Source organism: Brassica rapa, chromosome A07, assembly GCF_000309985.2.
Source record: "Brassica rapa cultivar Chiifu-401-42 chromosome A07, CAAS_Brap_v3.01, whole genome shotgun sequence".
In the NCBI taxonomy this organism is placed as follows: Eukaryota; Viridiplantae; Streptophyta; class Magnoliopsida; order Brassicales; family Brassicaceae; genus Brassica; species Brassica rapa.
The window spans coordinates 21,669,513-21,697,017 of NC_024801.2; the positions used below are offsets into that span (position 1 = coordinate 21,669,513).

At 30.9% G+C, this 27,505-nt stretch overlaps 2 protein-coding genes and 1 long non-coding RNA gene across 41 annotated transcripts; 2 read left to right on the forward strand and 1 right to left on the reverse strand.

Annotated features, from left to right (window-relative positions):
• Positions 1 to 1,612: 1,612 nt before the first annotated feature.
• Positions 1,613 to 4,034, reverse strand: LOC103830824 (sucrose transport protein SUC1). The gene is made up of 4 exons (XM_009106638.3): positions 3,320 to 4,034; positions 2,545 to 3,203; positions 2,390 to 2,453; positions 1,613 to 1,971 (listed from the first exon to the last, which is right to left on the reverse strand). The coding sequence occupies exons 1-4, from the start codon at positions 3,918 to 3,920 to the stop codon at positions 1,751 to 1,753; spliced, it is 1,545 nt and encodes a 514-aa protein (XP_009104886.1). The 5' UTR covers positions 3,921 to 4,034; the 3' UTR covers positions 1,613 to 1,750.
• Positions 4,035 to 4,279: 245 nt separating this feature from the next.
• On the forward strand, positions 4,280 to 19,204 carry LOC117126917. Its single transcript, XR_004449663.1, has 3 exons — positions 4,280 to 10,323; positions 12,609 to 18,251; positions 18,912 to 19,204. It is a non-coding gene; the product is annotated as an uncharacterized LOC117126917 (long non-coding RNA).
• A 9-nt stretch (positions 19,205 to 19,213) lies between these two features.
• LOC108869123 lies at positions 19,214 to 21,617 on the forward strand. Of its 39 annotated transcripts, none has more exons than XR_004449650.1 (8): positions 19,214 to 19,669; positions 19,843 to 19,935; positions 20,016 to 20,119; positions 20,544 to 20,673; positions 20,817 to 20,885; positions 20,972 to 21,030; positions 21,110 to 21,178; positions 21,273 to 21,617. XR_004449650.1 is itself a non-coding variant. In XM_033276262.1 (7 exons), exons 1-6 carry the CDS (start codon positions 19,513 to 19,515, stop codon positions 20,991 to 20,993), a joined length of 549 nt encoding a protein of 182 aa, XP_033132153.1. In that variant the 5' UTR covers positions 19,214 to 19,512; the 3' UTR covers positions 20,994 to 21,030; positions 21,106 to 21,510. The 39 variants fall into 39 exon arrangements, 13 of the variants coding, with proteins under 13 accessions (XP_033132153.1, XP_033132152.1, XP_033132148.1 ...); XR_004449651.1 differs by having other exon boundaries at positions 20,544 to 20,647; XR_004449653.1 differs by having other exon boundaries at positions 20,791 to 20,885; positions 21,110 to 21,510.
• Positions 21,618 to 27,505: the final 5,888 nt, after the last annotated feature.

The window sequence follows — 27,505 nt, forward strand, 5'->3', positions numbered from 1 at the left end:
CAAAACCGAGAATTGTTTATACAATCTTAAGAGGTCACAAAAGGGTTTATGCGTGGGATGCCCTACGTTTGATGAGCTCACAAAATATTTACCTAGAAGAACATGATCTGGACTGAGATCTCGTCCTCTTTGCTCCTTTTTACTTTTCTCGATATTCTTGAACCAATCTGCATTTGTTAGGACAGAAGAACCTTGGTCCATGTTGTTGGTAGATTGAGACAAGGGGCAAAAAGTTGAGGCTTTGTGGCTTGCAGTTGTTAGAGTAGGCTAGAAAACAAGTTAATAACGCTTTTATGGTGACCGCAGAGACTCTTGGCGTCTTAAGTGGAATGTCTTCTGATTCAAATCCATCCTTATCGGTATGCTTGCTTATACGCAATTAATGGTAATTTACCGGTGAACCTACAATAACATAGCCATAACAATCGGTTGCAAACTCTCAGAAACCGCATATGGATACAGACACTTGGTATTAAGATTATATGTACACAAGATATGGCGATCATGAATAGTTATGTTCCTACAATTCTAGCTAGTAGTGTTACAGCTACATTCATTATGTATATCATCGTTCCTAATAGCCGTAAATGAAATAAAGTAGCGCACCCTCGACCATTATGTGTATGTAGCTTGTAGCAAAGGTTCGGTCTACATCGGATCTGAAATTGCAGTCCACAACACACACACAAATAGCAAAACTAAAAAAGAAAGAGAGTATGGTTTGGTATTAACTTCATTTGCTGTAATTTGGTTTGATGTCAAGTTTATGTGATTTACTCTGGCAAAATGTCTGATGTAAAAATGCTACATAAACGCTCTTAGAAGAAACAATTTCGCCGTTTTTGATGAGTTAGCGATTAAGTGTCGTGAATTATGAAGCTTATAACTTTTCAAAAAAGTAAGTACTCTAATTTTGAATTTTTTTAAGCAGGAGATCATTTTCCAAACTCAAAGCTAATGTTAGACACATATTGAGCAGAATTAACAGAATTACATGCATTTCCTGGGCTCCGGGCTCTTGCTATTCAGATACAGATCCATAAATTTGTTTGGGTCCAGACATAATAGTCCGAGGGGAAAATGATAAGTATATGTAAATTTAATTTTCAACATTTGGCTTTACTTTTTTTTTGGGTATGTATACTGTATAGATGTGGTTGTATCTATGAGCTATAATGCACTGAATTTATACTTGAAGAAAATATACAACTACTAACTTGTGTAGAATATGATGTACACGCATACGCTTGAGTGCCAGCAATATTTTTCTTTTGCATCTGTTGTGGTATTGTCAATGTTAGGTGAACATGAAATAGACAAAACATGTCATGTTGCCTAGTTTGTTCATAAGAATATTTAAGGTTTATTATTTAATACTATTGCATATTTCAGTGTATTTGACGTCTTTTCAATGAGAAGAGTACTAATTTGGAAAATAGTCCAAGTAGTCAACTCTTTTTCATGTATTATACGATTGTCAGAAAGATTCACTTTTAATTTGGAAATTATTTCAGAAGTTGAATCTTTCTCTTTTATCAAAGTCACAGGCACAATAGTTATTGACGGCAAAAAAATATATTTCAAATAGATAATCGGTAACAAAAACAGCAAACTAAAAGAAAGGGTGAGATAGATAACCCAAGGTTATTATATTTATCACTTTAACCATTCTTTTTGGTTATAAAGGTTTATATTTGCACAACAGTACTGTAGTTGATGAGTTTCACAAGAAAATTAAACATAGAGTACACTAATGGAAGCCCATGGCTCCCGACTTCAAGGCAGGTGCATCTGGTGGCGGTGAAGGTAAAACGGTTAACGCTAATACTCCACTAATGGCTGCTGCGATTGCTCCGACCACAAATACCGGTAGGTTTCCACCACCGAAGAGGGCGTCAAAAGATCCTCCTCCAAGTGATACTATCATTTGTGGTATCACAATTGCCAAATTTAAAACTCCTATCGAAAGTCCTGTAAACAAACAAAAAGAAAGAAACACTTTAAAAGTCAAATTTAAATATTACGTTATAAAGGGAAACTATTTTTATTTATGGTAGTACTGGATGAAATGAAACATACGAATTAGTAAAAAAATCTCACCCAACTAATGCTATGGATAAACTTATCGATATTGTCCACATAAGATTTTGAAAAAAATAACAAAGGAAAGATTTAATCCTTTCTTTCTTGACAAAAATGGAAAACGTTAACTCTAAATGATAATTTAATTGGAAACAAATCTCTCACGCTCATTAATGTATTCAAATCAAACGTTTGAACTTATAACATGGTAATTTAATTGGTCCCACATTGTCAGACGATAAGATTTCTAAATTAACAGGAGGAGATAATAGATTTTATAAGTAAATTAAATTATAACAAAAGTTACCTTGGCCGGCGCCGGAGCTATTTGAAAATATGGAGGCTAGTGCAAATGGAATACTGAAAGTAATCTGCCAAAAAAATAATTTAGTTTAATACATTTAGCTAAAAATATAAAAATGTAATAAAACTCATATGAAGACAAAGAATGAAAATACTTACAGCTAATGGAATACCAAGAACAGCAAAGAGACTCAACGCTCCAGCTTTAACACCAGATGACGGTCCGGCAAAGTCACCGGCAGTTTTCCGGTGTTCCTCCGCCTGTTTCGAAATTAGAACCGTCATGGCCAAGCCTATGGCAAGGATAAAGTTGACAATCCCCCAAAGCCGTTTAGCTCCTCCCACTTTCCGACCAATCCACTCAACACCAAGTGACATAAACAAAAGAACTATCGATTGAAGCATCAATCCCAATGCACCAGCGTGTACTCCTTTGTTGTATAGTTTCAACATTCTATCGTCTCCTACTGAATTTCCACCGTACACTTCACGACCCATCCAGTCAGTATCAAACAAAAGAAACGGGAACCATGCGATCCAGTTTAGGGCCGTGACGATAAGTAGCATCCACATGGGACGTTGCATGACTTTAAAAGCTCCAAGGATTTCTCCAAAGAACGGAACACTCGATGTCTTTTCGTCGCCGGAGTTTGGCGCCGGAGACCATTGTTTGTCTTTAACGTACCAGAGAGACGAGACGGTGACGATAATGAGGAGTGTGATGGACAAGAAGAAACACGACTTGAGATTCGCGCAGTAGATATCGCAAGCTTTGGTCATTGCGAACGGGAACATCTTGTGGAGGTTAGTGTAAGAACCTGCCACGTAAGAATTTGATTTTATTTCCAAATTATACTTTCATACGAGATGCATTCATTCATTGTAAATTTTTTTTTGAATTGAATAAAATTAATATTCATTTTAAAAAATAAACCTGCGGCGTATCCCAAAACGTTTCCAACCGCCATAAAGAAGGAGAAAAACCCATTTGCGACTCGCGTTCTTTTAGCGTCTCCGGCGGATAGGTCGGCGAGGAAAGCACGGCAAGGTCCTTGGAGGGTGTTGTTAGCGACGTCGAGGATCCAAAACCCGAAGGCGAAGATCCCGATGGCTCGGACCCTCGGGGATTTCTGCTCGAGTTTGTCTCCCATTTTGTGGCCGATATCCGCGGCGTATCCGATCAAAAACACGGCGACGGCGACCAGGGCGGCTCCGGCGGCGATGAAGGGACGACGGCGACCGAATCTTGAGGTGCATCTGTCACTGTGGTAACCGACGATGGGTTGAACAATCATGCCGGAGACGGGACCGCAGAGCCAGATGAGAGAGGACCATTTGTGAGGGATACCGAGAAGCTGAACGTAAGGAGTCAGGAGAGAGAGCTGTAGGGCCCACCCGAACTGTAAACCGGCGGCGATGGAAGCGACGGAGATGATTTTGCGGAGGGGAGATGGCTGGTCGAAGTCTTCCGAAGGTGGCTGTGTCTCTACAACCGCCGCATCTTTTGCGGTTTTTTCTGTTTCAAAAGCTCCCATTCTCTAAAAAACCAAGAATGTTTTTAAAAAGGTATATTTCTTTTTTTTTTTCTTTCTCTCTGTTTTTAATATAGTGAAGATTGTACTTTCTTGTGATCTAAGAGATATGAGAGAATGGTGCTGTATTTATAGTGAAACGGGAGGAGTGATTATTATTTTTAATTAAATTAAATTTGGAGATGATAATTTTTTGGATAAGACAAGAGTAGGAAATTACAATTATGGTGAGCGTATGGTAAGGTGGAGCCACGGGGTCACTTATTAGATAATTTTTCTTTTTGATGGGAGTTCATTGTTTTTACCTACAAGTGACTTGGACATGATTCAGTATCAATAATTTCATTTGACTAAAGTTGCGTTCATGCTGTATATGCAGTATTTTGAACAGTGTAGTGTTAAATTATCTGAAAATAGAACAATGTAGTTAAGTTTTTTCTTAACAATGAAGTCAACTGTTTGACTAAATATTTAGTTAAAGAAGTTTTCTTGGTCAAAGCCGAAATTTAATTAATTCTGAATTACAAACCAGTTTAATATTTAACCAAAAATATTAAAATACAATATATGGTTTATTTATAAATATAAACATTGACCAAACCAAGATATTAAAAGAATCTTAAAATACAATATATGGTTTTGTTTGGAAACAAATAAATGACTGTTTTGACCAAAAAACAAACATATTAATCTTATTATTATATATCCACAATACTGAACTATTGAAAATACAAGTAAAAATATACTCCCTCTGTTTCATAAATATGCATATTCTAGATAAAATTTTGTTTCAAAAATATACATATTTTATATTTTCAATGTAATTTTATCAGCTAATAGTGAGAAATTGTGAAGTTCAAAAATATTAATTACATTTTTCAAAGTTTATTGGTTTAAAAATATATAAATATATACAATTATAAAAAACTATGCATTTATACCTAAATTTTAATATGTTTTATTAAAAAGTATGGAATTTTAAAACATGTATTATTTTGAAACAGATGAATTATTTACTTTAACGAGGTAGACCTCATATATCAAACTTTAGACCTGAGAATCAGGAGTTTAAGGCACATGATGCAACATTGTTCAAGGCGAATTTCACTTATGGCCCTTTTGGATCACCAAGACATTCAAATTCACATCGTCCACCATCAAGGCTTGTCTTATGTAATGTACAAAGTGTCGTGGATCAAGCCTTAACATTTGGCTCCAATAACAGTCATAGATGAAGCATTGCGGAATATATCTCAGATCAATCCACTCTTATTCCAGACAATTTCATACTTGGGATCAAATCTCACTATAAGATTCAATCAGCAAAACACTTTCCAAAACCGATACACTCAAAATAGCCCCCAAAGATGGGATGTTCTCCTTGGCACCCAAGACATTAGCCCAAATGCTTAGTTTCCGGTTTGTAAACATGTCTTGATATCCTGTCACCAGAGCAAGCCCAGGCATCAAGTGAATGAAGCAATTGCTTGCGGCAGTTTATTTTATCAATAAGTTTTGGCCTCATAGTTCGTATATTCTCGTTAGTCTACTGGCAACGCTCACACATCTCACCTTCTTCAAGTCACGGGGACCATCAGTGGTTACAGTTCCGGACACATTGTTTTTTTTTTTTGCTTCTGGTCTTAAATATTCTAGGATCCGCTCTGCCTGTCACTGATTAGTTTTCACCTTCAACTTGTTTGTAACCCCAATTTGTAAAATTTAGCATTGTAATATTTCACATCAAAAGTTGAGAAGTTCAAGTTCTGTTGAATGAAAAAAATTTGAACACATAATTCGCCCTAAAACTTTGTATTGCAGTCACAGTTACGATCGGAGAAGTCCATAATTGACTTTTCCTTAGAAGTTAGAACGGAGAAGTCCTTATAATTTTTTTTTCCACTTTTCAACCGGCCAGGCAACTTGAAGAGAGCAAATAAAAATACTCGAAGAATATATTTGTTGAACTCTTGGATTCTAGTTGTCTGCGAACTAGTATCAAATAGACGCACTTGGCACTTATGTTTGTAGAATTAGATCACATGTTTGTTAAACTCCTTACGCTGTCTTTTCTACCCTTACAGGTTCCAAGTTCCAGTCTCCACTCTTATGTAAGTTAGATATGTTGCTAATCTTACTTGTTATATCATCAATTTTTGAGTGCATAACGTCACCAGTTCTTATGTTATACGACCTTAAAAACAACGTTCAAAACATGTATATATAGGCTTATATTGGTACAAAGTATTTTTAATTATTCATGAGTCACTCATGAGTAATCAAAATTGCATCCACTAAATGAAATCAAATCTAGTAATTGTCTCCCGCAAAAACAAGGTGGACACTAGATCAATGCAATTCATTTGAGTTTTATGGACATGAAAAAACTATAAGGAAATGTTGAATAACCACTTTACTCAAAAGTTATCATTTGTTTCCCCCCTAAATTATAGGGTCGGGGATCGGGACCCCAAAAGAAGCTTATAATTTGTTAGCAACTAAATTGATCGTGGTTCGCTCCATCATTATGCACTCGTACTCGTAGTTGAATATGACTAGGCAATGAGTGTCTTTTGCTTAAGTTCCTTCGAAACTCAAACTGTTTATTACATTATTCAATGCGACGAGTCAACATATTAATCACGGGGAGATCCAGTATCAATAATTTAGATCATTATAACTGTAAAAGAGAGCCATAACTAATGAAAATATTCCCAGTAAGGGAATAATAGTCGTCAGGAAAATTTGCTGGTCGAATTGTTTTTCAAAGTCAGATTTGAAGTTTAAAAACATTGGAGTATATGATACACACATGTGTTTCAAAAAAAAAAATTGATACACACATATACATATAGGTTCCTTCAAAATACTAGGTTACATCCATTTTCGATCGCTGCTGTATTATCAACTATTGCTGAACTAAAAGTTCCAAATCTCACTCTAAAAAGAGTATTGATGCTAAGAAAACTATATAACAAACTATATGATTTATAAACTTTAGACTACACAACTCAAGAAATAGATCGCAATATTTCAAAATTGTCATCGTCGCACAACTATTGGGTACATCACTCTGCAATGCCGTAAGATCTCGTCGAATAAGTCTAATCAATATCTATGTTTTGCTTAGCTTCACATAAAATGTTTTAATGCTCAACAATTTTAATATTTTGAAGAAAAAAATAAAAATCTTTCACTGCGTCCACTTCACCTGGAATCAATGAATGAACCAGCCTAAATTATAGTAGAAAAAGGCGTTAACAAAATTATTATAAGAATATTTGTCCACACATAAATGGAATTTACCAAAACTAGCACCTACATCTGAGAGTAATTTTGTAAAGTTTCTTATTTTCAATGAACGCTACAAAAGCCTACCAAAATAGTCACAAAAAAACATTGGAGTTCTGTCCAATCCCGAGATTCTGATTACGCCACGCCATATTCACAATCTTGAACCGTAATAACATGAATATAAAAGGAAGCAACATAAACATTGTTTATAATACTTCTACAAAAAAAACATTGTTTGTATTACAAATTTTATGATAAATATCTGATATTAAATATTATCCTTCTTACGAATAGAACGACTTAGTTTGCGCACAACTATAGTGAATTATTTACCATTCAAATCCTTAATAAAATACAAATAGTAAAGTTAATTATAGGAAAAGACTTGTGGCTTACAATTTATTGGAGTTGTAGCGTACAATTAGTTCCAAAATAACCTAATTTGGTTTTTAATATCTAGTCATTAAAATATCGCCAACATAATTGGCGTTGAATTTATATTCATACGCGTCTTATATTTGATGTCTTCACTTATATGTTGACAGTTTGACATATCTCTTGGACTTGAGTTGTGTTTTCTGTTGTTTTCCTCTTGTTCTTTACTTCTACTTCAACTCTTAGTCTAAGATTCCCATATCTTTAGTCTTTTGCTGATATCAACAAAATAATATTCCATTGATTTTCTAACATTATTATCTGTATAATTTAAACAGAAAACATCAATGATAACATAAGTTAATTTTATTGGCAAAGAACGTGAGACCATTCTTGCTTAGGGTTTACAGACGGCCCAAAATAATAAAATGCAAATATCGTATTTTTTTTATATATTGGCCATAGCAATTTAAATCGGGGAGCGGCTAAGTTCTAGCATCTATTGGTTAGCTCATATTATTGGTTTGTTTACTCTGAAAACATGTACCAGTTGAACTGTATTTCTTTGGCTTAACGTAAAAATTCCAATTCATAAAAAATAAATTAAAAGATTCATTTACAACTCTAGTTACTTAAACTGTAAATATTTATTAATTTTATTAAGAATATGTTATATTAAATTCTTAGATTTTTGCATATGATAATTTTCCGCATGTGTATGTATTATCCGATATATATATATATATATATATCCAAAGCAAAGTGATTATTCACATTTAATATTTTTTAATTTTTTAGTTTCTTTCATTTCTAACCTTTTTTGTAACAATTTTGTTTCATTTCTAACAAATATTGTTTTTGATATATAGTTTGCTTTATGATTTAATTAAGATAAATTTTTTAAATCCGAATTTTTAGATCGGATTAGTCAGAACGTACAGAAAATTAAAATAGCTATCATATACTCCATTTGTTTCAAAATAATATATGTTTTAAAATTTTCACACGTATTGATAAAACATATTAAAACTTAGTTATTGATGCATAGTTTTTAGTAGTTTTGCATTTCCTATATTTATAAACTTATAGAACTTCAAGAAATGTAATTAATGTTTTTGAAATTCACAATTTTTCATTATTATTTGACAAAAATTACGTTGAAAATATAAAATATATATCACTTTGTCATTTTGAATCAAAATAATTTTCTAGAATATGTATATTTTAGAAACGAAGGAAGTATATTTTTAGACTGAACTAACCGCACTTAATTTTTGCTTTTTTTTTTGTCTCAGATCTTTCTGATTTTTTATATGAATTTCTTCTTCCATAAAAATAGCGATTCACCATTGTTTTTTTACATGCAAAATAAATTTAAATTGGATGGTTATATTAGATAGGGGAAACTAAACAAGAAGTTTGGTATTCATGACAGGTTGGAGATCAAATACAAAATTTGATCAAATACAATTACATAAAAATGGAATGGTCAGTAAGGATAAAAAAAGTTTAATGAGAAGAAAACAAAAAGGAAACACCGTCACACATGACTATCTTGGAGGCAACTTGCTATTGACATGAGTAGAAACAAAGGAAAACGGTAGGTAATAGCCGACTGAAGGACCTACGTTGGTCTAGTTCTATTAATATTGTCTTAATTTTTTTTGACTGAAGGCATTCAATATTGTCTTAATTTTCGACGATCTTTTAAATACCTAGTTATCAATATTTCCAGACATTATCACTTGAAATATTTGCTTTCTCCATTGAATTCATGTATGGTATAGATTTTTGCTTTTATTGTCATAACTAAAAAATATAATGAGATTGTCTTTTTCTGAAATTGTTATTTTATTTGCCAAAATGAAAGTATGGGACCAAAGGGAGACTTGGTTGACTTTAAATAGGAAGGACAACGAATGAGACAAAGCAATTCTCCATCACTCCATCAATGTCTATGAGAAGTTTTGTGTCTGAATCTGAAATAGCCAACTTGTTGTGTGGATTCGTCTTAGTTATTCCGCCGGACACTTTACCCATCTTCCCTTCCTCATCTCTGACTTTTCTTCTTCCCGTCTCATTTTGCTTTTAACAAATTCACATAATGTCATATAAACATACCCCATCTGTATATGGAATAGTCAAGACACTCTTCTTAAATTCTATTTATTGTCATTGCCCCCTTGGTTATTTTATGATGGATGCATGACATACTAATTCTCAAATCCAATTTATAATATGTAATTATAGTTTTTTTTGTAATATTTCAATTTTTGTAATATGGTGATACATGCAAAATGTTAACGAGAATTAATTTGACTATTTATATTACTAAAATATGTTTACTTTCAATCATTTGTTTTTAAAAAATTAGAATTCTCGTTAGAGTAGTTTAAAAATAAATAAATGTTTTTAAACTAATGAAACGTTACGATCGCTAGAAAACTACGATTGAATCCATAAATAAAAGTAGATGTGAAAATTTACAGATGGTGAAGGTTAAATTCTTACTGTTAAATTTGTGTTTATTATGAATTTTCAACTTAAAACTAATTGGCTTAACTATTGACATCAGATTTTATTTACTAACACTCAAATATGGACAATTATGGGAACAACATCCATGGAGTAGTTTAATATAGATGACTCTCATACCATTTAAATTCAAGCTTATCATGAGGTTCCAACTTAAAATCAATTGCAATAAATAGATTAACTTTAACTTTTTATATACTAGGTGCTGAGACCCCGCGCAAGCGCGGGGCTGGTTACTTTAGTTATCAGTGTGGTGGTATGATTTACGGGATGTTGGTGTTGTTTACGATTTGTGCAAATTAAAGAATAAAATTTATCGGAAGTAAGACAACAAAATTGATCTTAGCTTTTGACGATTAACTCAAGTTAGAGACATCTCCCAAAACAGAAGGAAAATTCAAAAAGTATAATTAAGGTAAAATATAGAGAATGTAAAAAGGGCCTAAACATGAAACAGAGAGCGTGGAACAACGGAAAGAGAAAGAGAAGAAGATGAAGAAGCTTACGTCATGTATATGAAATTAAAAAGACAGATATTGTGACAGCGCAACACCAACTTATTTGGGGGTCCATATCAAGTTATCAACTCTGTATATATCCGTTGTTTGAATAAATACTCAAAGTTTCAAACTACTTGCATTACAAAATTATTTTATTTTTTCAAAATACACATTATTTGCTAGTACTTGTTAGGGAGCTCAAGGACCGTAGTAGCATATATTAAAGCTACACTAATCTTCATCGCTAAGATCACACATTGTCTACATCCTCAACGTTAGGATATTCTAAGTAACACTTCTCCTCGTCTTCCTCGTCACGGGTTCCATCTTCATCTTGTAAACTCCAAGTAACCAACTTCCAAAACGCAGCACTCCACTTCTCTTCCCTCTTCAAGCTTAGCGGTGGTCTGTGATAAAATTCAGCTGTTGGATTGAAACAGAGCTCTTATATTGGCTTTGTGGTTCATAAGAGTTTCAAGAATGGTGAAACTGGAAGCATCGTGGCGAGTGGCTCCCCTTCTAAGGAGATCTGCCCCCTATGTGAAATAGTTTAACAAAACATAAAGATTAAAATAGTTTAACAAAATATAAACGACGGTTGACGTTTTTACATTATTAAAAAGTAATTGTGGTTTTAAAATGTTTGGGCTCAAATTATGTTGGGCTCTATGTCTAAAACATGACTTGAACTTAAAAACTGAAAAAAAAAACGTTAGGTTATCTTTCTTTTTTTGTTTCTCCGTCGTCGGGACAGCATCACCTGTGGGATCCCTGGCATGATTAGAGCTTAAGTTTGTGAGATTGGGGAGCGATAATAGTGTGATGCGTTATTGAAGAGGAGTTTACTTACATCAGTTAGGCTTCGTCCGCATCATTCCATTGTCGTTGGTCCTCAGGTGCTTCGTCGTCGTTGGAATCTGTAAAAGAAAAGGTTTTAATTTGTTAAGTAAGATGTCTTTTATTTCTTTTAGATTCGGTTGCTAAAAACATAATTCTTTCAGTTTTTCTGTTTTGTTTGGAGATTGCAGGGATGAAACCGTAGATCACAGAATCCTGTAAGAAAAACAGAGAAAAATCATTAGTTGTTCATAAAAAAATCCATAGACAAAACCAAAACAAAAAGATGAAGACACGTTTCATATACGAACAAAGATTAAGCAAAGCAGAGTTAAAGTGATAAAAAATAAGTTAGAAACAATCATCACCAGTTCATCGAGGAGGAGAATGGTGATGCCCATAAACTCTCCATTCTTGTTAATATTCCTGGAATCCTAGAATCGGATGAGCCGACCAACAATGGACTGAGTGGACCTTCCAAGGCGGAGAGAGTTGAGGGTGGAGTAGGGAACGGCGGCTGAAGCGGCTGGAGCAGCTGGATAAGTCATTTTCGTGACGGATGTGAGAAAGTAAAGCGATCGGAAAACTGAGAAAGAAAAGTTCGAGACAAGATGAAGCTTTTACCTCGAGCGATTCTATATATATGAGAGCTCTGAAGGCGTTAGAGGAGAAACTAAGCGTTTGGTAGGCACAAAACGTGCGTAGAGCCTTAAAGATCGACAATAATAGCTGATTTCCGAAAGAGGAATCGCAAGCGACGAAGGAGATGGTGAAGATGGTGGCTTCCCTAATCTTCTTAGCTTTGTCCGTATCACCACTTTGGGCAGATACAAAGTCTAATAAACAGAAAATCAATAAGCCCAAAGCCCACTTTTTGTCGAAGTCCATTCGTTACCCATCAATTAAAAAAAAAGAGGTGGGATCCATAATGTTATATTAGTTTCCAACCTTTATAATATATATTAGTTTCGACCATCAATGTACAAAGTATCATTTAGTGCAATGGTATAGTTGTGGGTGTTTATATCTCAATAACCCGGGTTCGAGCCACATATTTGACATTTTTTCACACTTTTAAGAAGTGGGACCCACAGACCGCTGACGTGTCGCCTCAGGAGGAGAGAAACTCCCTCATTATATAATAGATTAGTGTTACTCCTTTTAAGCTTCTGATGTGTGATGTCTTTTTAATCTTCCGATGTGGAATCTCAACACGCCTCCTCGAGAAGATAACTCTTATCGATTCATCTCAAAATAAATCTCACTTTAGGACAGATAATACCCTTTTGGGCCACCTATTTAGGTTAACAAGTGATGTTTTGATATCATATTAAGTTTGGACATATGCTAGAATTCTAACTTAAAAGTTAAAACCAATTAACGATAATTAGATTGACGATATCCTTTTATATATAAATTAATTATTTCTGCAACTACCGATGTGAAACTTCATTTATTAACACTTACATCTGATTGTAGTCGCTACATTTGTATGTGTTGATCAAGGGGCTAAATGCATCTCGATACAATCTTAGTTCGGTTTCCACATTGAGCAATTTTAACTTGTCATTTATCTATGATAAGAATTTTCACAGAATGATGATATAAACAAAATAAATGAAAAACTAGAATATATCCAACTCTACACCTAGAGGCAAATTTATTAAAAAAATCGTATACTTTTCAAATGTGTAACAATAGAACACATGAACTGTAGCCATTCTATAGCTGCCTAAAGAAACAATACATATGCTGTTAACAACAGATATTAATTAAATTGGTGCCAACCAAAGTTATAGACTTATAGTATGAATTATCTGTCTTATTTTTGTCGCACTGTCGACCGAATCTGGATTGTGCTTTATTAATCAAGATTATCAAATTACAATACTTCAAATGTTTAAGACATGCTGTCACCATATATTTATATACGGCTTCATGAATTTTTTAAAAGCATGCTAGTAGATGAGAGAGATAAAGAAAAACACTTAGATTACCGGCGTTGCATGTTTTCAGTTAAGTTGAATTCTTATATATTATCCGAGGATAAGATAATAGTTAGAGTATCTAGGGTTTCAAAATATGACGTGAGTGGCAAATTGACTGATCGAAACGAGAATACGACTGATCGAAACGAGAATACGACGGTAAGATAATTAGAGATATAAAAAAAATAAAATCACAAAAGAGACAAGAAGTTGTATTTAATTTATCAGCCACAACAAAACAAAGAGTAGTAAAAACAGGTTTCCAAACGATTTATTGAAGGACCATGTTCGGCGATCTTGGCTTCCAGATGATGGAATTACCAGCTCGCTAATAAGTAAATCACAAAATACATGCTAAAATATAATATATAGATATTTTTATTGAATAAGAAACCAATATTTTAGAAACCTATTTCTGACAAAAATAATCTTGATATATCGATTACTATAAAATTTAGAGTGGCCTAAATACATACTAGCTATATGTTTTAAGAAAGAAAAGAAAATAGCTAGCTGTATGTAATCCGTTGTACAAGAAATACAATGGATAGATTCCTTAATATAACCACGTTTTAGCCTTTAGGCCACTTTTTAGGTTGTCCAAAAAGAAAAAAAAACCACGTTTTAAAATTCAAAGTCGCATCTATATAACAACATCGTACATGTCGGGAAATTATTTTAGATTCATTTCATCTCAGTATGACGCACATAGTAACACATTAAATTTTTTGAACAAAAAAAAAAAAAAAAGTAACACATTAAATTTCAAAAGTACATATGGGTTCCACAGTCGTAGATTTCCAAACTAACTAAATAAATGAAATTGCAAAAAGCAATTGTTTTGTATTTATTATCTTACTAAAAATTACTCGCATATATTGAAAAAATCAAGAAATTAAAATTAGACATTTTTGATAAGATTTATAAGTTATAAAATTTGATAATATTTCATTAATCGCTACAGTAGATAAAATATATAAAATTATTTATAATGCGATAAAATTGGTTATAAAATTTCATAAATAATATATAAAAGATTATAAATTCATATAAATTCATTTATAAAGCCTCAGTAATCATTTATAAAATATAATAGAATCAGTTGTAAGAGTTAAAATAAAGAATAAGAATTTTCAAAAGTTTACAATGTTATTTATAAAAACTTTTAAACATGTATACAAGCTTCTAAAATATTCAGCAAGAGTTATAATGTTTTAATAGAAGTTGTGAAGCTTTACAAAATTATTGCTAAAGTCTTATTAATCATTTGTAAAAATTTACTAATATATATATATATGACCTTGTAAATAAATTATAAAAATTTATAATAATGTACAAGGATTTTATAAATTAATTTTAAAGGCTATAAATTGGTTATAAGAATTTTAAAAAAAATGTAGAAAGTGATTATTAATCACTTATAAACTTTTATCTATTTTAGTGATTGTATAAACCCTTGTTTGATATTACAAATCAACTCTTATAAATTATTTTACAAGTTTATAATGAGAAATTCTTTATGTAAAATTTTAAATGTTTACATCCAAAATAGACAAAGAATGACATATGTTAATGATTTACAAGATAATTGTATAGAACATTAAAAAAATAAATTTATAAATTGTCTTTTGATTCAAAAATAATTTAGGGGTTTTACACAGAAAACCTTTATAACAACAACAAAACATTTTCCCTTTCTTTTGAAAAAGTGTCATCTTATATTTTTCATTGTTATACAAAAATCATCGTTGTAAAATTTCACTACAATTTATATTTATTTTTAGCTGAATATTAACTGTAAAATGCATTGATTTAATAAATAAATTTATTTATTAAAAATATTATATGTTAAGTATATGTAATTAATCGAATAATATATTTGTACTATTTACTTAATATGTGTGAGAAGCGTTTACTGGCATTGGAAGAGTATGAAAATTATTTGTCAAAAAACATTATAATATTAGAAATCAAAACATTCAACATTGCGAATATTCATAGACGTATAGAAATATAATTGGTTGGATCACGTGGTTCTGCAAAAAGATCGTTACATTTTTTTAATTTTAGTACATGACAAATCAAATTTGGAGTCTTGTACTCCCACGACAAAATTTTACAGATAGGCTACAGTAATGTGTTACAAATATTACCAAAATTTTACAGATAGGCTACTCCCATAATATTAAATGAAATACATAATGTGTTACAAATAATACCAAAATTAATAGAATTCTTCAAAATTAACCGACTTTTAAATCTGGCGATCATATACTCTATTGATTTCATTAAAAATGTCATTTTAACACATTTCACGCAAATTAAAAAAAATATAAAAATAATGATGTACCGGCATTTAATCTATAATTATTTAAATAAAAATCTATTATTTGTTTGATAGGATAAAAAGATATTTTATATGAAAAATTGCATTGGGAACATAGAGTGACATATTTTTTAAATAAGAAAAAATGATAAAATAATTCTTTTAAAAATAAGAGCATATCTTCAAAGACTAGCCAATTATTAAAATAAAGGCAAAACTAAGTCAAGCGTCAACAATTTTAAAACTGGATTTACATAATTTACAAACTCGAATAATATTAAAATATAGGCAAAACTAAGTCAACAATTTTAAAACTGGATTTACATAATTTCCTAAATCGAATAATATTAAAATAATATTCACATAAAATTTACTCAAAAACTGGTGATAAAATATAAATTCAAATAGTGAAAATAAAATATTTTAAATACAAACAATTATATTAACTTTAGCAAATGATTTTCAAAATCTTGTCCTATTTACTTTCACCAATATATTAGCAAAATATGTAAATTATAGCATATTTAATGAATATAGGTCCATTCTAATTATTGATAAAAGTAATTTAATATATCAAATGATGATTTTAGCATAGCAAAATGTTATACAAATATATTAACATGCATTAGTTACAGATGATAAAATAAATTAAGTATAAAATTATAAACAATTTTATATTAATAATATCGAAACAAGATATAAAAATATTGTTATTTAATTATACTATATATAATTTTAAATGTAAATAATATTTTAAAATTGTTACTTGTAAATTCAAAATCTATACACAGAGCCGGGACTGAAAAAAATTAGCCCATACGCGAAAAAAATATTTTGGTTCTTTTTTAAAAAATATTGTAAAAATATTACTTATACACAGTAATAATAATGTTACCAGTAAAGCTATCTAATATTTCTGATTATATTTGACCCCATGAAATATATATTCTTTGACCCTGAAGCACATGATTTATTGAATTTGTTAAGGCATGACCCTGTCTATACATTTAAAAAATATGAAAGAAAGAAATTCTTTAAAATGTCATCTAATTAAAAACGGAGGAAATACTATTTAATTGTATGCGAACCTTTCGGTTGAACAATTATCATGAATGCTTTGATGAAATTTTTTTTATCCATGATTAGGTAAATATTTACGTTTTTGTTTTAATATTTACTAGATTTTGACCTTGTAGGTGTTTGTTTTTCTGTTAAGAATTGTTTCTAACCTTTGACAATGCCATAAAATTAATTTTTGATTTGATACTTTATTCAGTTTTGACATTCGTGTGTCTCGTTTAATATGTTTAGCCTCCACTTATAAATTATGAGATTATGTATTTTTTTGTGTATTGCCGACTTTTTTTGATAACGTAAAAATTAAAATATATAATATTATATTTTTAAGTATACTTGTGAATTTTATTAAATTATATTATAAATATTTTGATTTAAAGTTGTATATAAAGTTCAAGTTTGATATTGAGATTTTTTAAAAAACAAATATATGTTTAGGTAGAAACATTCAAAACTAAGAATTGAATTTTAATCATTTAATAATTTAAGTTATTGAGTTGGGCCATTTGGCTATGATTAAAATTTTGGTCCATACATGCAGAGTTTACAATCTGAGAATATACATATCTTCAAAATTTACCATAAAAGATATCAAAATTGTTTTACACATTTTAAAAGAGAATATACGCATCTTGCAAATTTAACAGATATTTCTTCAATTTCTCTAGATAATAAATATTTGGTTAGTTAATATAACAGATAATAAAATTGATTTATGCGTCGTAAGTATAGAATATAGAATATTGAACAATAATTTTTTTATTCCTTTTGTCTAAATAGATAATTATAATTGGTTCTTAAGATAAGCGATTTAAATATGTTACTATAAACTAGCTCAAGCAATTAGGATGTTGTTAGGAATATTCGTTAGTTGATTCAAACTTCACGTACACAGTTTTTATATATAAAAAATATTATTTTTATTTACTTAGGAGAGCAGTGAAGTTAATATGAAGTTTTGAATAGATTGCATTTGAAAAATTGAAAGGAGTTTTGATATAGTGTTAGTAAGATTGATATTTTTTGATTAATTTTATACCTAAAATGAGGAATTGATTTTTTTGAATGTATTCTGTTATGAAACCTGTCATTATGGGGATTATATATTAATAATTGTGGTTATATAAACTATGTTTCTTTATGTAATATGACATGATAATCCGTCATTTTATTTTGTGATATACATGAACAAAAAGTATTCACATGATAAATAGTTATTTGTTAGTTTTTATATTAGTATCTAATGCAATGAGTAAATAATTAATGATATGATTTTGTTAAATTTTCATTGACATGAATTTATGATTATATGTTTTCCATACGTCTTTTTCTTACCTTTGTATTTTTTTATTATTTCCAGAATTATAATAGAGTTAGAATTGGTTTGAAGATGCAATAAGTTGTTAATAGCTACGTTGCACGGAAGCTTCATCGGACGTCCGCTTCCCGCTTCGGAACCGGAATCGGAATCGGAACCTTGTGGAAGCTTGCGGAATCTCGCTTCCAAAAGGTTTCTAAAATATTCTCTTTAAAAACATGTTGAAAGCTTATGATTCTGTTTTGGAATCACGCTTCTATTTTTTTTTTTAAATACAATGTATATCAATAAAATATAAAACCATAGTTTTAATCTATATAAAATATAAAAAAATAATAGTAATGAATATTGAATTATAAATATATAAATATCAAAAATAATACTATAAATTATCTTTATGCATTGAGATTTTTTATTAAAGCTATAGCACATATTGAAACATATTGTGTCAATTATTTATGAAGTATTAAAAATAATTAATATAATATTTTTTGTAAACATAATTTATGTGTATTTTTACAGTTTTAATATAAAATCATTTCAAATTATTATAAATGAATAAATGTTTTATTTCAAATTTAAATCATATAATTTTAGTCCTATTTTTTTAAAAAAACATATATATTTATATATGGATATACGTTTCCAACACGTACCCGCTTCCTAATATTTTAAAAAATCTCGCTTCTGCGCTTCCTTACGCTTCCGCTTCCACGTACCCGCTTCCGTTTCCATGTAACATAGGTTAATAGTTTAAATGAATTCTGGTTTTGGTAATGGCATTAATAATGGTTTAAGCCAGTGACATGAGATGGTAATTATTGAAGAAAATTCAGGGTTAAATTTTATTGGTCCTCGTGTGTTTAATAGATTAGATGTTTTTCTAAAGGCAAAAAGGATAGTACTTTATATACTCTGTAAGTGAAAGAATATTTATATGAAAAAAAGAAACATAGTGTTTAGTAATTGGTATTTATAAATTGGCACGCAATAACGAAAATCTAAAACCAAGCCCAACTGGTCTCTTTTGTGATTGGAAGAATCTAATTATATAAAAAAATGTTTGAGTCTCTCCCGCAATGTCCACGTGGAAACTCTTTCAATTTAGAGGCGACGCGTGTCCGAGAAGTATGAAACTCATCGTTTCATTTACTTTACTTGGAAATTGGATGGGCTTATATATCGTTAATTTTATAGGCTTCGTTGGGCTTCATGTTTTATCCAAGTCTTCGATCCCGATAGCAAGTTAGGCTTATCGTCTCAAACCAAATTTTAGGGTTCGCAATCCTCTTCGATCTCCAACAACGACGATGTTCATAGTTCATATGTGCTCACCACACCAGCAATGGAGGATCTCTGTGTGTCTCTTCAATCAGCTAGACATTCTTTCCTACAAACCGTTACGGGATGCTTTGATTCATCTTCATTAATGACCGTCTTAACTCATTCGGCCACTCCAAGCACGTTTCCTCATTCAATGCATCTTCCCTTTGTACAAGGAGGTGAATCTACAGCTATAAAAAGGTTAGTTTTCATCATGTGAACATCATTCTCACAATCCTAATAATGGAGCATTCAACGATTCCAGTTTTTTGTTTTCAATTCTTCTTGCCTGATCTATTTTTTGGTTATGTGAGTGTTAGTTGTGTGATCATATCATGTTGTATTACAATAGCAGAGTCTTTCCTACGGCTTCAAGTGTTTAAGGAATTGATATCAATCTCGCTTATGGATTTCAGACTCACGACTTCCACTTCCTTCAATCAAGGTATTTATTTGCAGCGATTAATTTCTCTTAAGTTTATCATTAAAATTGTAAATAAGGGAGTTTGAGCGCTGGATATGAAGGGTCTTTAAAAAATATTACGTGTTTGCCGAAGGGGAAGAAGATTCTGGAGGAGAAATGGATAAGTTTGAAGTCAAGCTTTCTAGAAGGAAGAATTGGATCACAGGTTAGTCTAAACTTCATGAATAATATGCGTCTGGGATTTTATGTCTCTTTGTGGACAGGTTACTTTGTTCTCTAAGCAGTATAAGTAGAACTTTGAAGCATAGATTTTTTTTTTGGTTATTGTGATTTCAGCCATCTGTTCTTCATATTTTCTTTACACATTTTTCATTCTAGAATGGAGACTTTAATCAGATCAAACAAATCAACCACACAAATTTTGTAGATATTGTTTTGTTGTAGCATTCGTTTTACTCTGCACTTGAAGTTGTGATGCTGGTTGCTACCTCGCGATCGCGATTAAACTACGATGACATCGTTTTTATGCCATACGCCAACTTAGACTGAGATGGAAACTTTCATTTGCTTAAAGTATTAGGTCTTCAAACTTCATATCCTGTTTATTTCTTTGGTATCTTCGTTTCCAGAAATTGATGTTTCTCATTCAGATGGCTTTGTCTGGGTGTCAATTGACTGAATGGAATAAGCATTCTTCTGCGAAGGAGGTGATGCACAGGACTCAAAGAGACATGTATGTTCATGAAAGAAACAATGAAGGTTTCATTTCATTTCTTACTCTGGAATAAATATTGCAACTGGATCTTTGCATTTTTTCCTCTAAACCTGATCTCAAAGTTTTGTTCTTTAATAAATTTTCTTTTCTTTTGTGCTAAGCACATACTCCACTACTGCACGCACAGGTTCACATGTAAGGCTTTGGCCCACAGCCACTGGCTGGCGCCGGTCCATCAGCAGCGCCGAGCTCAAAGGTCCTCTGTTTTTATGTTTATTCTCATCATATTTCATTTAAGTATTTGTGTTTGAGTCTCATGATCATATGTTTTCTCTAAACCAGGCAGTTAAAAGATGTGAGTTGAAGTATGATCATGAACGTATATGACTTGATAGATTTTGGTAATAAGTTAATTTGGATGGCTGACACCTTCTTTTGGCACACTTCTGAATGATTTTAATTTGTAACGGATGGAGGTAGGCCAATGAAGTCAAGAATCTAACGTTTGTCACTTAGGAAGACTGCTAACGACTTTGACGAAGTTATGAGGTAATAATTCTTTTCGCCATGACATGCGTTGGTGGAAGGAGGACGATTCTGCATCATCTTCTTTGCGTCAAGTTTTTCCTTTGGTTTGCTTCAGAGTCAGGGAAAGCAGTGTTAACATTTATCTCTTGAACAAGCAGCCATAAAATTCTGAAAAAGAAATTCAATGCAACTCAGGAAATGTTAATCAGATTGTGAAACGCAAAAGAATATGCTGGTTTCAAGTATGTTTTGGAAACTTTGTTAGAGACTCTTGATATGACTTGGTTTCAAAATATTAAGATTACGATCCATATATGGCCTCTTCTAATCAATTTTAATCATTTCTTTGATAATAGCAATTATTACACGTTAGAAAACTAATCAAAATGATATTTTTCTTTGGTCATTATTTTGATTTTTTGAAATAACTTTATCACACAACAATCACTGTATATTATAACACAAATCTTATAAACTAAAGAACAATTAAAGTATGGGCTATGCAGTTACTGTCTGATGAGGTGGTGCATATTAGTCGCGACTTCCACGCTGAGTAACGTATTTGCCAATATTCTAAACTCAAACCCAATTGACAGTCGGACGGGTCTAACAGTGAACGGGACCATATTAGGGTAGGATGGATAAAATTGAGTTTATTTTTAATTTGTTTATGACAAAAAAATTTTTTTGTTGATTTTTTTATTTTAAAATCATTATAACTATTATAAATAAAATATTAAATTTTTATATTTAAGTTTTAAAAAATTTCATAACTCACAATGATAAATATTTTAATTTATAATTTAAATATTGAATTTAAATGTTATTTTTATTTGGTTTATACTAAAATTTATAAAATACACATAATTAAAAAATATTTAATAATTTAGTTATAATGTTATTTTTATTTTTATTTGGTTTATACTAAATATTTGAAAAATATGTTTGCTTCACTCATGTGATGCCACCTCAGCGTCCAGTTAGGAAAGTCGTTTATTGTGGGCATGACACGTGTCCGTCGGCATAAAACGCATCACTTCATTAACAGAAAGCGACCATATTGTTGGGCTTCGTTTCGTTTATGGGATTCACTTATGATCGATGAACTCATCTCTTAAACTACCCTGCAACGCTCGCCGTGTCTCCAGCGTTGCCACTGAGCTGCTACTGTTGATCGCGTCCAATCCGTATGATTCTTGGCGTCTTCTCTTCTCCGCTGCCATCAAACCCGCTCTGCATCACCATTGGAGAAACAGAATGATGAATTCGTCACCAAATCGAAGCTTGCTCTCTCATGTATTCAACTCGAGCACCGCCGTCACGGTTTGATCTGAACCGTGTCTCCAACCCCGAGTTCTTCGCGTCAAGACACTGCTTCCGCCGCGTCTTCTTCTCGATTCACAGCCTCAGCCAAGGCTTCTTCCTCGACGTCGTCATGCTCGAAAGTCTCCATGGTGAAAACAAGCTTCGCCGGCGTGTAAATACCAATCAGAGGGTTCCATTCGTCGTCATGTCTTGCTCCGTCGTGGCCATCGTCACCGGAATCAGGCCTTGCCGATGCGGATCCAGATAAAAGCTCTTCAAGAAAACAATTGCCAACTTTTGCTTATTTGCACACTTGGTCCTTAAACTTTCAGCTATTCTCATAGTGACCCCAAAACTCTTAGATTTGCACGTATGTCATTTTGAATCAGCCCCAAAACAATTGATGGAGCACTATAGACCTCTTTGTAATTCCACAATGGTCCCTTATCTTTTGATGATTTTCAAATCGTTCACAAACTTTGTAAATTTCAAAGATAACCTCACAATTTCGCCCCACACTTCTCAAACATCCAGTTTAGCCCCTATCAAATGCAAGTGAACACACAAATGCAATATACAAATATATTTTTACAAAAACAATAATAATGAAACAGTAGTGAATTTTTTTATAGAAAATAGCGAATTAATGTTTCACAAATTTAGAATAAATTAAACATATACAAAATATCCATTAAATTGGATTTAATGGTAAAATAAGTTTATGCTTTGTAAATACCGTGAACATAAAATGTAAGGTTTATATTCAAATAAATATGAAAACTAAAATAAAAATCTCAACCATAATTTTAATACTAATATGTTTATTAAAATTAAGAAACATAACTATATAAAAACCCGACAATAAAAAAATAGAAAAATTAAATAACTTATACTAAAAGAAACATATTAAAGTAAAATATATCTTATCACATAAAATTCCTCTTCAAATTAAACTTAAAAAAATCATCATCATATACATCTCTTTCAAATGCAAACCTAAAACACAAACCACAAAATCGTACAAAACTTAATAACCTAGATCACAACTAAAGTATATCCCGCCCGTAGGGCGGGCCGGCCCTAGTTGGTTTATATGACGTTGACGCATACGGCGTACCTTTTCGTTGCGTCATGGGGTCATTAGTTCGGGCCGGTCTCATTTGTCAAAATCAAAACTATTTTGTTCCTCAATATTTTATTTTGCCTTTACCTCAAAAAGTATAATTTTAGATCTGAGGATGTTGTAAATCAACGAACCAACACTTTTTCATTTTCTTTCTCCGAAAAGAAATCCACTCACCTATGAATTGTTTAAAATGACTCACTTACACGTCAGAAACTTGTAAACACGGTTTCATTGTGGGCATAAAATATTAATTTTTTTTTTCATAAAATATTAATTGAATACTAGTAAAGAGTATTACATATTAATTTTAACTAGATTTTGACCCGCGCTTAAAAGCGCGGGTTTATTTTTGAAATTTAAAGTTTTTATTTGATATGAATTTTTAATTTTGATTATGTATTTACATATAAATGTAACAAAAAATATACTATTTTTGTGCATATTATTTAACATTTTTATTTTGAGAGAGGTGCATATGAAGTTTATAGACGGATTAAATTATAAAGAACATGCATGGTATTTACTTTATGTACTTGCAATATATTTTCGTAAACGGTAATGAAATGAGGTCATGTTTTGCTATCTCTATAAAAATTATGTGATTCAGTTACGTGTTAACAAAATTGTATATTTTTTGCCTAAACTTATGTGGATATGCTATATCTTTGAGACTCAAGAAATGAGCGATATAATGCAATTTTTTTCTTTTACGTTCATTTTCTATTCGTTCCTCTTATTTCCAGAGTGGTCACCAGTCGAACCCGTTGAGTTGTATTGTTTCAGATAGATTTGTCGATATGGTGAGAAAAGTTTATGCGTAGTGAAAATCATATAGTATTATAGTCAATAATTTCAGAATATTCTTGAACACAAAAATATTCGCATATCTTCATAGTTTAAGTGTTACCCATCTTGGCAAAAGCGTTTATAAATGTACGAAAATATCGATTATGCAATGAAAGTAGAATTTTGTTTATGGAACGATATCCCGGATATATATAATTAATTTCTATATCTCCCAAAACATTAAAAACATGCAATCAAATACTCGTTTCAAAGTTTTTTTTCAGCAAAAAACAAAAAATAAACTTCAAAAATAAACAAAACTTTTGCTTTTATTAGTATTGTTATATTTTGATATATAAATAAAATTGGACAGATTATATTTGAATTCAATGTTATTGACGTAACGGGTTACAATCTCAACTAAATCATGTCGTAATCTTAGCTAATAATTATATGTTTATAATTTTCAATTGAAATATCTTTGAATTTGGTTTTAGATACCATATAAAGTTTAAATTATTACCTAAAAGCTGTTTGGTAACTAAATCTGTAAATGGCCGATTCAAAATATATAGATATCAATTAGATTTGAGAATATTGTAGTTTAATAACCGGTAGTAGTTCATGAATTAGGATTTTGTGGTATATGTATTAGTTTAATATCAATCTATATTATTGTTAAGAGTTTCAAATAATAATGGTATATGAGATTTAATAGTTTAAAAAAAAATATTTATGTTAACAAAAACACACTTTAGCATAAAAATATGTTCATTCCCTTTATGAGCTACTTTTCATAAATATTCATTTTCCCATTCTTTTACTCTAAATTATGTTGCAAATTGATGTCAAAAAAAAAATTATGTTGCAAATGAAAAACAAATGATCGATTGTGCTAGTTAAATAATAGTATAAGACTAATATTAGTTGTATGTTAATAAATGGTTAGTTGTATATTAAATACATGTATTGTAGTTCAAGCTGTGAAACACCATTTGTGCATGATTTAATTATTATTTTGACTAATGGATACAATACAAACCGTTTTGAACTCATGGTTACGAAAAGTATTATAAATGTTATATTAGAAAGTGTAGGATGATGACCATAGATAATAGATTAAGTAAATAATTAATAGGTCCAATAACCTTGTATAAGTAGATTTTTTAGGACTCCTTCCCTTTTAATAGTATTGATACTGTATTGTAGCAAATATTTAATAGTGTTCCATTATAAAAGCTGAGAAGTCTGCGTTAAGATAATTAATTTAGAAAAAAAAATTTCGAAACGCTAAAATGTAGTGCTTTCAGATTGATAGCTTATTAACATTTGCTCAAATGATGTATATCCATTTACAATCATGAATCCTTTATCTATTAAAAAGAAAAGAAAAGAAAAGGTTAAAGGATATAATAGATAAATAAAATATATTTACCTATCATATCTTAAATAAGCGTGTTTGATTGACTCAAAATGCACTATACAATGTATATTTATTCTCAAATTGGTATAAAATAAAATACATGTATATAATTTACGAATACAAAATATCTTTATCCTTTTTCATTAAGAATCTTGAATCTTTTAAAAATATCAGAATTTACTACTTTGTTTTAAAATTTAATCACAAAATGCTACTTTCTCCATTTCATTTTAATTGTCGTTTTAAAGTTGGACACACGAATTAAAAAATATTTAATTTTACATATTTTCAAAATAAAAACATCATTATCAAGTACATCTAACCACATTTTAACCAATAGAAAAATAAATTGGAATATAAAGTCAATAAGTTTTACATTGAAATTATAAAAACACTTATTTTGAAACGGAAATTTAATTTTACGACGATAATTAAATCGAAACGGAGAGAGAGTAGTAAATCTATGAAATATTTATGGAATGAAACTTTACATAATGCGCTCTGATATTATCTACATCAGCTTCTTCTCTGGTCTTGTTTCTTTCAATATGTTCTCTACCATAGAAAAAAATTACATCGACATATGTTTCTAAATTTGTAAGAATTTTAAATTAATATTTACTAAATCGCCTTACATCCTCTAAAAGCTCAGAACCAGTCTTGATGTGATCTACAATTTTAGATCTGAAACCACAAATTGCAGTCCAGTTATTTGTTTTGGTATCACGCAATTGATTACAATACAAAATTGAATTTTTAGATCATGTTACTAAAAATCAACAATTAAAGTTTTTTTTTTCTTTTTGGTAAAAAACAATTAAAGTTTCAGTGGCTGCAATCTACGAATGATCACCGTAACTGACTGCAAAATACATAATACTTGACATTAAAACAACTGGTATTTGGTCGCTGTAGCAGATCGCATTTTCCAACGACAAACAAACGAACAGAGCATGTTCTCGTTGTGTCATTATTTTGATCCACTCTCAGATAAGGCATGATAGCGGATTAAATAACCTTACTATCGTGTATACTACAGTAAATTTCCACTTACGATGACTATGTGTGGATATGTAGGTGTAACTTTCCACATGCAGAACTTACATAGTAAAGTAGGTGGTGAAAGTTAGGGTAGGCTGATGTACGAAAGCTTTATTGGATAGAGTTAGAGATCCGTTGATTCTTAGAATACCCGAAAAATTAGGATAATCACAAAGATTTTATTTGGTCTAAGAATACCTAAGATCAATGTTTTTTTAAATTCGTTGAGACCACCAATTATCTATCGAAACAAGAAACAAAGAAGGAACTCTCAGTTTTATTAATCAAATCATCAACTTATAAACTGTTTACAACATAAAGCCTAAACGACTATATATAAAAAAACCATAAGACCCTAAAACAATAAAGATAATTATTTTAATAATAAATAAATTCTAAATAAAATACTAAATAAATAAGATATTTATTTTAAATATATTCTCTGCATCATAGGCTTAATGGCAATGGCTGTAGCATTAAGTGCATTCTTTCCGAGACAAACCGGATCAGCCGATAGAGTTTATCAAAAAAAAATTAAGGAAGGCCCAATGGCAAGATCATAGTCTCAGAGAGCATGGAAATATCGGAACATATATAGGGTCTATATAAAATTCAAAGATGCCATCTTTGATTCGAATCCCCCCTCCCCTCCCTCCCCCTCAGAAAG

Bases quoted from the DNA above. Each gene is read 5' to 3' on its own strand.
- LOC103830824 (XM_009106638.3), bottom strand. From the start codon at position 3,920: ATGGGAGCTTTTGAAACAGAAAAAACCGCAAAAGATGCGGCGGTTGTA. The intron at 3,204-3,319 runs GTTTATTTTTTA...CTTACGTGGCAG, and splicing joins CGTTTTGGGATACGCCGCAG to GTTCTTACACTAACCTCCAC. The intron at 2,454-2,544 runs GTAAGTATTTTC...TTTTTTTGGCAG, and splicing joins TTCTTGGTATTCCATTAGCT to ATTACTTTCAGTATTCCATT.
- LOC108869123 (XM_033276254.1), top strand. From the start codon at position 19,513: ATGGAGGATCTCTGTGTGTCTCTTCAATCAGCTAGACATTCTTTCCTA. The intron at 19,670-19,842 runs GTGAATCTACAG...GTATTACAATAG, and splicing joins TCTTCCCTTTGTACAAGGAG to CAGAGTCTTTCCTACGGCTT. The intron at 20,674-20,816 runs GTTTCATTTCAT...CTGCACGCACAG, and splicing joins TCATGAAAGAAACAATGAAG to GTTCACATGTAAGGCTTTGG.